Below are 10,692 nucleotides of genomic sequence, written 5' to 3'. Positions count from 1 at the left end.
TGGAGCCGATTCCGAGATTCCAATTATATATATAGATATATATATACAAGAATTGCTCGTTTAAAGGTATAAGATTTATGTTACTTCTGTTACATGAATCTAAGGGATAATTTCTAATTGTAATCAAACTTCGACTTTGAATCGACTTTCTTTAGCTCGATATTATGTTTTCAGTTATTTTAATTCCGAGATCGCTTCAAGAGATAAGCGATAAGGATGATCGGCGCTCAGTCGCTATTGATTTGAATGAAAAGAGTATATCAGATATCATTCCGCCCGCTACACCATATCCCATTTATCTGATCAATGATATACCACACGGCAAATCGTTTCTTAGGCGAAAACCGCACCATAGACCGAGCGATAGAGACAGAACGCGCGGGGACTTTTCAGTCGAACTGGATGGGTTCCATTACCATGACAACCGTTTCCTTAGTCGTAAGCGAAAGAGAAAGGGGGGGAGACCGAAACCGCCGAAGAAAACAACCAGGCACACCACAACACGCCCAACTTATGAAATACATAGCAATCTAGATGTGTCAGTAAACTTAAATAGACAAAATGGCGATGACGATGAAGATCTAGAACCGCTGATGTCTATGGTAAAGCTCAACGGAGAGTTTATATTTTGAACCGGGCAGCAACGCACAGAACATATGTAACACAGATTAAAAATTGAACTAAACATGACGTGCTAGGGTGTTTCAGTCTAATAACTTTGTATGGGAGTAGTCGCGCACGTTGCGGCACGAATTTTATCAGCTCGTAGGTCCGTACCCCTTGCCTCACGCTTTCCAGTCCATTTCTTTATTTCCGTCCTCGCAGACTTTTCCTTATCCTTAAAAAAAATCTAAGGACTTATATGTTATATACATTGGCTGCAAGCATTCAAAAATTTCTCATACTTCAACTGGATCTCGATCCAAATCCCAGTTATCTATTAGAGTTTACTTTTTTTTATGTCACTGGCAACTGAGCTGGTGGTTCGCCTGATGGTAAGCGATCACCATCGCCCATGAACATTCTCAAAGTTAGTGCCTTTGCGGATGCGCTGCCCGCTTTTATAGGGTAAGAGGAAAAGGAAAGGAGTGACGACTGGACTTCCCTGGTGCGTGCTGGCCCGTGATTCGTGCCGAGGCGTTCTCGACTCCCACATGCAAATGTTAATTAACTGTGTTTAGTAATTGTCTTCTCTAACTTTTACGAATTGGCGTTCTTGCTTCGTCTAGTTCAATTTTGTTATCTGTGTACATTGAGTTCCTCCTTTTTTGTTCTTTATTTTTTCTTTTTTTTTGCGTTTTTGTTCGAAATTCAAATTGTAATCAATCGTACCATTAAAAGCTTCCAATAAAATTGTAATGTCATAAAAAAGTTCGAAATAACATTTTTGAATAAAGACTTACAACCAATGTAAACGTTTTACATCATCTATGCCCTTTATTGAGTTGTTTTTTTTATGATCGGTGGTGATTATTTTAAATGAAGGGATCATCTTAAAACAAAAACAAAAAAAAATATATACACGACTGTTGTCCATTTCAACAAAAATCCAAAAATATTAATTAACTAGCTCTTGCCCGCACAGCCTTGCCTAGCCTAGCCTAGCCTAGGCTTCGCACTAAATTCGGAGTAAAACTCTCAAGGATCGGTGACAATATATGATGTGATTTCAGGAGTTTATCTAATTATCTTGTTTAGGATCAAATAAATGCCAATATGCATTAGAGCAAGTGAGATAATGTTGTTGATTCTGTCATTAAAACCTATGCTAATGATGATCATATATCCTCCTTATTTTGAAATTGGTTATAGTCGGTGTTTCACGACCTGTGGTCATTCTACCTAAAAAACGACGGAGAAACTCTATTCGTATAGATTTTTTGTATAGGTTGTTTGTAATAAGTCATGGTTTATTAAAGATGTCTATTAATTCTTTGGAAGAATTCAAGCCTCGTAAAGTACCTAGGTCTTTAATAAAAACCCAATAAAATGAATATCTTTATCGCATAACACCTGAAAATCAAATTTGCCACAACAATCGAACATGTCTTGTTATCATAAATCATACTGCCATTGAAGACCAGACCGTTATGTACCGCCTTCTCGTTTACGGTATGTTATGTTTGTTTTTTTGTATGCATTTATTTATTTATTTATTTATTTATTATATTAAGGATCACCAACATGACATACACGGATAACATGGATAGAGATTAGCATTAGTTTATTACTATTGCAATCGTGTGCTTGAATCAGTTAGTCACAAATTTCTGAGGGAATTGTGTGGTTTTGATAGGTAATTGGGGCGTGATAGTGATAAAAACACTTTTTGAAATAGATTCTTACGGCAATCTTGGTTCTTAATTCGTAAAGCTATTGAAGAAATAATCAACGGAACTGATTTTTTCCCTGGTGAAATTTTTAATACGACGCATTTTAGTTGTTGTATCAGTTTGATTGAATAAAATTAATTGTAGTTTGTCTTCTTCATACGCTTGTTTCAGTGATTCTTATAGCCAATGCAGAACAGAGACATGCAAGAAGTGAAGATTCACTCGAAATTCCACATCATGACGAAGATAACATTAATAAAGATATAAAGCCAGTGAGTGTCGAAGAAAGAGCACTAGTTCAACCACTGGACATTAAGTTGAGGGACAAATTTACAGACCTGTACGCAATCGATAAAGAAACGCTGAAAAAGAAGAAAAAAGATAAACCGAAGCAAGCGCCGAAGAAAAAAGAGAAAAAATCAAACGACAATAAGAGCAAAAACAAAAGTAAAAAGAAAGCAAAGGAATCGACGAAACCCAATCATGGTTCTAATAGGATCAAAGTAACCATTGATGGGAATGTTATTAATATTAAATCGGATCTGAAAATTAACACTCCTCGCGTTGTGATTGATTATGATGATGGTAGCAGCGAAGAGGAAGGTTCGAAAACGAAGCAAGTCTGTAATATTTGTGGGTGGATTCCAGACGTGAAATGGCCTCCGTTTAATCCACCTTCGTGGCCTTTTCATTAACAGAGCAATAATTTTTGGAACCATTAAAGTTTAGTTTTTACAGATGAGGATGTTTTTATGGTTTATAAGATTATATACATGTTCAACTTACACTTTACTAGCTTAAATAAAAAAAAAAACATCAAAAACCATTGCGTAGTTTTAAATCTTTTTCATACATAGGGACAGAGAAAGTGACTTTGTTTTATACTATGTAGTGATGATCAATGATGCGTTGAATAGATTTTCCTTGATTAATTTTAACGATGTTTTCTACGTCTAGAAAAGTAAAGAAACATTAATATTTCATATAATTTTAGAGCATCGAAATGCTTTATAAATAAGAATAGAAATATAAAGCATTTCAATGCTTTAAAACAAAAAAAATAATTTAATAAAGGCCGCGTTCCATCGATACAATATTGTAATCATTGTAATAATGTTTCATATTGGTTGTGATGGTTCTTAATCATCGCAATAGATGGCGTGGAGTGTCTCTGAGGCACATAAAACCGAAAGAATAGAAGAAATTCGATTGCTGAGGCGGGATCACTGATGAGGGTGGCCGAGAGGCTAGGCGTTGCTACTGTTTGGCAAAAAAACGCGGGTTCGAATCCCGCCTCGTGATTAAATTGTATTCAATTCTTTCAAAATTTCTTACTTATCCAAACATATAAACGTGTAGTTTTCGAAAACATAAGATTGACCAAAGTGTAAAATCAATTGATAATAATAATTAGTAGAATATAATTTTTAGTTTTGTAGCGTTGAAATACTTTATAAATTACAAATTTGGAAAGAAAAGAAAATAATTGCTACGGTTTGGCAAAAACGCGCGGTTTCGTATACCGCCTAGTGATAAAAATTTTTCTATTGATTAGAATAACTAACTATTTAACGAAGCCGATATTACATAACGTGTTTAGCTGTGTTTGTGCCTAATCAATTATTACTATGATTCGCCAGTTAATTTAACATGCGTGTGAACTGATTGGCAGGTCCTGCAGTTTGACTGCACCTTGATTGTTCAGGATACCGTGAAAATTGAAGGTGACATTATTGTAGATGGAAGCTATTTGTGACAATAATGTTGGCGTTTCTCTAAAGAAATATTCGTTGATTATTAGTTTTAGCGAACGTAGAATAATCTAGAAAATGGTAATCAAAGGTTGGAATTGGCTTGTCTGTAAGAGGCATTTAATAAATTGAGCTTCTAATCGGTCTTATATCTGTCGTTGCAGTAAAACTTAATTTAAACACTAGTTGTGCCGGCGACTTGGTAGATTGTGTAGATTTTCAATATAAATTATATTTGTAGCTATACAAGAATGAAAGTTTTATCAAAATCCGTCTAGTAATATTTGCGTGAAAGACAGACAGAAGGCAGACAGTACATGATGACTTGTATCAAGATCCCTAGGTGCACAGTTGGATTCTTCTATAGTTTTTTATTATATGTGTAGATATGATCCTCTCCCTTGGTGTGAGTGTCTTCTGTATCTGTGGTATGTATAAGCATGGATGGACCTTTTATATAATATGACGTGAAGTGTCTACTCATAAACTGTGATTATTTGAAGGAGATTGCTGGGCAATGTTGTTTTAATTCGTATCGAAGGAGTCTATTTATGGATTGTCATAAGTCTGTGATTATAAACTAAGTTCCATGAATAATTTATCTATTAAATAATATGCTTTATCAACATTTCATTACGATTCATTGAATCAGATATTTACTGTGATACATATTTATATCAGACTTATAATAATTGACTTGTAAACAAATCACATACTAAGTTTGTGATTTAATAAAATGCTTCACATAAAAACCAATTCTGCTTTATTGCTGGATACAGGTACACAAGAAAAACATCGACGTTTGTTTTTATAAATTGTGTGTTTATTTACACTTTGGCAGTGATGGCATTAGATTTACTTATTTACAAAGAGAGTTACGTATTTATTGAGACCTTTGTTTTGTTCATTGAGCAAATCATTTTTCCGTGTAATTTGAGACCGACCGTTGATGGAGACTTCCTTTTAAAGCTGTTACGTGTTGCCGATAACGCGTTATAGCTTGATGGTGTGACGCGTTACCAGCGGCGAGTCGTGATCTACCAGTGGCGGAGGCCGAGACCGTACGCGCCGTAGGCGGCGTATGGGGCGGCTAAGTAAGGAGCGGCAACACCGGCGTACGCGAGAGGAGCGGCAGCGACGATGGGGGCAGCGGCGTGAGCGGCACGGACCGCTGCAGCGGCTCCATCGATAGCGGCGGCCTGGGACTGAGCGGCGGCGACGTAGTTCTGGGAAGCGGCAACACTGCCCCAGAAAGCGTTCTCGTGCAAGTTCCGGTTGGTCTCAGCGACTTGACGGACTGCCTCGGTGTTGTGTTGGATGACCGCCTCCGCGGCGCGCGCTTGGCCCTCGCCGATGGCGCGCACGGTGTCCCGGGCGGCGACCGTGGCGTCGATGGCGGCGGCCTGCACGTCACCAGCGTTCGCGCCGTACACGTACGGGGCTAAGATGGCGCTAGCCGAAGCATAGCCGAGGAGGGCGACGAAAGCAAACTGCACAAGGAAAAATAACGTTGCATTAACAAGGGAACACGTGGGCTTAATGTTATGTCCTATCAAATATAAGCTATATAATATGTACCAATTGAAATGTGAGTTGACAGATTGTAATTCAATATATCGACAAAAAAATAACTGGAATCTTTTGGCAAGATAAAAGCCAAATGGTACAAACGCGGATGTGAACTCTGGAAGCTGTTTTCAATGGCGCAAAAAGTTGTCAACGAGGAATGTACGTGGTCGTCAGTAGCAAGCCGGCAATAATGTAATTAATGTAACAATGTGTCGTCCTTGAATTTGACCTTGCGTGTTACACACGTAATTACAAAATCAGAATGGAATGGTACACTTCCTTTTGGGGCGCGTAAATTGATTTGCATAGCAATAACTAATAACAAAGATATTTAATGCTTGCGCAATGGCGCCGTGTCCTGTGGGTGTTTGATAGAGAATTTCGTGTTGTATTAACTGCTTAATCATTGTTATATTACAAAATATACACAGTACAAGTGTGTTTGTCTTATTACCAATAAATACCTCCTGCCAAAGAGGTATTTGCGATATCGCTTATTTAATACTGTCATACGATAAGACATGTTAAAATTGAATGAGGCGCTGCAATAATAATATTTCCAACCACACTTTGCATAATATTGCAAATAGCTGCGGAGAATCATAACAGTATAATGAATTCGCATGACCAATGCGTTATTATAAAATAAACAAAATATTTATTCAATTCATGCGTACGAAGGGCGTTGCGTTGGTAAATTGCGTAAATAAACAATTTTATTAGTAATTATTATAACGCAGCAATGCGCGTAGCTGATAGTGTAACTGATTTAAAATTTAAAACGTATATAATTGTTATGTAAACACAGAGTTTCGGCGAGGACGCGTGTTTTCGAGGAAATCTTACCCAATGGTCGGGTTGAATAGGTTTTTTAATGTTCCAAGTGAAACTTAACTAGGTTTTCGACATCGATATGAATCATATGATCACATATTTGGCACGCGTTGTAACCTTGACTCGAACGCGTACGCGCAACGAATGACCAGTTTAAATTGGTCTTTGGTTTACTGTTTCAGTGGTTATACCGTTACGTGGCGTTTATGAAATTGATGGGTTTCTGGTTGATTTTGCGATTGGATCGTATTACTGTTATTCTATATAATCTACATATAAAAGGATATATGCCAACTAGTTCATGAAAATGCATCTGTTGGAATTTAAATGAGATTTGGTACAGAGTTAATCAGAGATCTGGTTAAGCTCATACATAAATTTAAGATGTAGGTTAGACGTGTTTTGTTTTAAATTTTGTTGCATCTTTTGAATTGTTACTTTAGCTATGTTATTTTGATACATTTTAAAAGCATATAGGGTTTTTATTGGATATAAGCTTTTCTCTTTAATATTTGTTAATAATGCTTGGACTTTGCTTTTAAAAGAAGCCTACTCAATTTATTTTTTAGATGAATTTCTAATAAGACTTAAAGGATAAAATTAATATATTTCCTATGACTAGAATATACAATGTTGCCACGCTATAAAAGTATTTATCGTATACTAATAATAAGATATACATTCCTAATATAATATTTCACAAATATGGCTGTTTTAATAATGTTTATTTATAGACGCTGTTAAATACTTAAAAGGAGATGTTTGATATAGTTACCCGGTTATGATACCAGTAATAATTTTATAGCCATATAAGAAAATATTTATCACCGATCAATATAAAGTAGATATTGATTATATTTAATTATCTTTATATTAAAAGTTGATATTAATTGATGCATTTATTAACTATATTATGTAAGCAATTCAAATCGAACTATGATTAAATAATTATTTTGGCGCGAAAAGCTCCTGAGGATGAAGTTAGCTTGGGAATTGTTCGTTTTACATTTTTAATATCGACAAAAAGATTTTAATAAATTTTCGTTACAGAGAGCAAATTTACAAAGATTACATAATGTACAGTTGATATAAAAACTATATTGGGTTAGGTCATGTATTAAATAAATTCTATTTGCTCTTTATACGATCGACTTTTACAGCGTTTATAAATCACTTGGTCTCCGATTATATTTCTAGCCTCGTTCTATGAATATATACATTTGATTCGATGTGATTGATGATTCGTTTCGATCGGCGTGGTATGAAATTAAATGTCCTATTAGTACTTATATGGCGTCAATGCCTAGGTCTCATGGGCGCGGGTTATTGGGGAGACTAGTTTATTGTCCTGAGTTATTTGTATTGATCAGGGTCGGTCTGGGCAATGGGCAAAATATCTAATACTAATATTATAAATGCGAAAGTTTGTAAGGATGTGTGTGTGTTTGATGCACTTTCACGCAAAAACTACTGAACCGATTGCTATGAAATTTGGTACGCAGACATTTGGACGGCTGGAATAACATAAAGGCAAATTTTTATCCCGATATTCCTATTGGATACGGACTTACGCGGGTGATATAATTGGACCAATCATCTATGTAGTTTAACATTCAGCAAATATTTTTATTATGCAAAGGCATGATTCTGTAGAGCGTTTTGATCTTTAGAGTTTCGTTAAATGTAATATATAAATAAATGATTTTTTTGATAGGTAATTGGCGGCTTTGAGATGACTTTTTTCTGGAGGTAGTAGTATTTGAAAGAGAGATGAGCTTTCTATTGAGTTTAATTATCGTAATGTGTTTATTATAACCCTCTGCGCTTTGGAGTTTTACAAATACAAACATAGGTGATTTTGTTACCGAATCATTAAGGTATATGACGAAAGAGGATGACTATTTAGCTACTATATCATAGCAAGTTAAAACAATAATGGTCGACGAAACAATAAAGTTCTGTGACGAAAGATAGTTAAGTAACTAAGTTTAGTCTGTTAGGAGGATAATTGTTAGAAAATAACGTATATTATGCGCTTTAAAATGTAAAAAAAATTGGATTATATTAATTTGTTTTAATAGCAATAAGTATTTATTAAAAAGCAATAAATATTTAATAAATATCAATACAAGTTATAAGCAGCAACCCTTATTTAAAAGCGCGATTTTTAACACGAAATATTTTCGCGCCATTTTCATCTGTCAATGTCAAAGGCACAGATAAATAAAGGTTGCAACTGTTGATAAGATGGTGCCTCACCAGAAATCTCATCGTGCACTTCTTGTAGACTGCTCGAGAGCTACTGAATACTGTTTCGCAGCACACCAGGTCTTTTATATGGTTGACGAGCCAGGTGCGAGTGCATGAAAGTTTGCGTTATCATTGATGCGGTATTTGCGTATAGAACGGGCGGTGTCTACGCGTGATAACGCGGTTTTCGTTTTGCCGCGTTTTTGTCCTGTTTTTTGTTTTTTTGTCGGATTTTGAATATGGAATGCTATTTTTCTTTTTAATTTGGAAATGTTTTTTTCTTTGAATATGGTTGTTTTGGGTGGGAAATGGGTTGCATAGTACATGATTGTTAGTGTTAGGGTGAGGGTGAGGTATAATATTGGTTGAAAATAATATTTTTCGCAGCGTTATTGGCTGTTTTTATATATTTCATTTTGATTTTGATATTATGAATTGGATTTATTTAAATTAGTTCAATAAAACGAGGAAATGTTATTGAATTGTAAGTGTTTATGTACACGCAACGGTTATATGTAACAAAAATTGAAGGTTAGTCGTACGAAGTTGTTTGTTATTTTACGGTGACATTAAATTATTTGGTAGTTTAAATTAAAAGTCTCTCTACTTTATCAATATATAGCTGCAAATGCCTTATCCAAAAGTGGACTAAACTTAACGTGTTTGTAATATGTTTTTATTTGTTTTCTACGTATTCGTTGGCTTTTAATCAATATTTAATAAATGAAACAAAGTACCTAGGAAATTTAACCAATAGAGCGATTCAATTAAATCGTTATTATTAAATCCGTCATGTCTATAAGTTGTTAAATCTATTCGACGATTTAAGACTGATCCATTGGGCGGAGCAGGAAGCACGTCAACTAAAAGAACTATCACAATATGTGACATTTGTGGTGACGGGAAGAGATAGTGATGGAAGGACGAATGGACGTCGACGCGAATATATGGGCATAATGAAGGGTTTTTAATATTTTAGATACGCTGCATTAAAATTTATGAAAATAAAATTATAATTTATAAAAAAGCGATTAAATTAATGTGATTTTGCCAAATTATTTGTATTAAAATTTAATTTTTTATACAACGATTGAGAATGCTGAATCATTTAAGATATTTTTCTTATCTGATTATAAAATATACACTGTATTTTAACTTACCTATTAAATCTATCTTCTTTTAATAGAATCTACACTAATATTAAAACGCTGAAGAGTTTGTTTGTTTGTTAACTATCCGTCCGATTTGAAAAATTCTTTCAATTTTAGATAGCCCATTTATTGAGGGAGGCTATAGGCTATATATGTACCACGGGCGAAGCCGGGGCGGTCCGCTAGTATTTGATAATTATTATAGTTTAATATTTTTTAAAGTACTTGGTAGATACATCTGTGAACATATATATGACACCCGCTATATTACCGACACCGACATGTAGTTAACTATCTTTTACTCAATTCGCATTAATTTCGGTCAAGTGATATTCTCGACGGAGTAATGTTATATTATTAATGTTTTAGTGTATGTATTATTCACATTAACTACATCTCTCTTCCCACGAAATTACTTAAAATATTCTGAGTACTAGACACTCGTCCCGGCTCCGCCTGGATATCAAGGTTCCTGTTTTATCCCAAGGGAGCATTTAATCGGGATAAAATGTATCCTATCACCCAAGTCAGCTCATACCCTGTCTGTATACCAAATTTCATAAAAATCCGTTCAGTAGTTTCAGCGTGATTGATGGACGTTGACAGACATCCAAACAAACAAACTTTCACATTTATAATATTAGTGTGATTACCACTTTGATCCCATCTTAATCTTAAGTAAATTAACTTCGATCTCCTTCAAGCAATATACGAAAAATATTTAATTATTTCATTTAAATCTAAAATAGTAAAGGATTTACTAAATAATTATTCGACTGCGCCAAAGGGAGCATTATGTTTTTC

The 10,692-nt window shown here is 34.9% G+C and overlaps 2 protein-coding genes across 2 annotated transcripts in view; one reads left to right on the top strand and one right to left on the bottom strand.

Annotated features, from left to right (window-relative positions):
- Positions 1-10,692, top strand: part of LOC119836359 (WD repeat-containing protein 7) — a 120,341-nt gene that overhangs the window by 48,893 nt on the left and 60,756 nt on the right. The gene's annotated exons all lie outside the window — the stretch shown is intronic.
- On the bottom strand, positions 4,831-8,904 carry LOC119836400 (cuticle protein 1-like). Its single transcript, XM_038361710.1, has 2 exons — positions 8,747-8,904; positions 4,831-5,574 (listed from the first exon to the last, which is right to left on the bottom strand). Exons 1-2 carry the CDS (start codon positions 8,756-8,758, stop codon positions 5,122-5,124), a joined length of 465 nt encoding a protein of 154 aa, XP_038217638.1. The 5' UTR covers positions 8,759-8,904; the 3' UTR covers positions 4,831-5,121.

This window comes from Zerene cesonia, chromosome 24 (genome assembly GCF_012273895.1).
Source record: "Zerene cesonia ecotype Mississippi chromosome 24, Zerene_cesonia_1.1, whole genome shotgun sequence".
Classification (NCBI taxonomy): Eukaryota; Metazoa; Arthropoda; class Insecta; order Lepidoptera; family Pieridae; genus Zerene; species Zerene cesonia.
The sequence above is the reverse complement of the archived record's forward strand: the minus strand, read 5'-3'. Positions and strand labels throughout refer to the sequence as shown.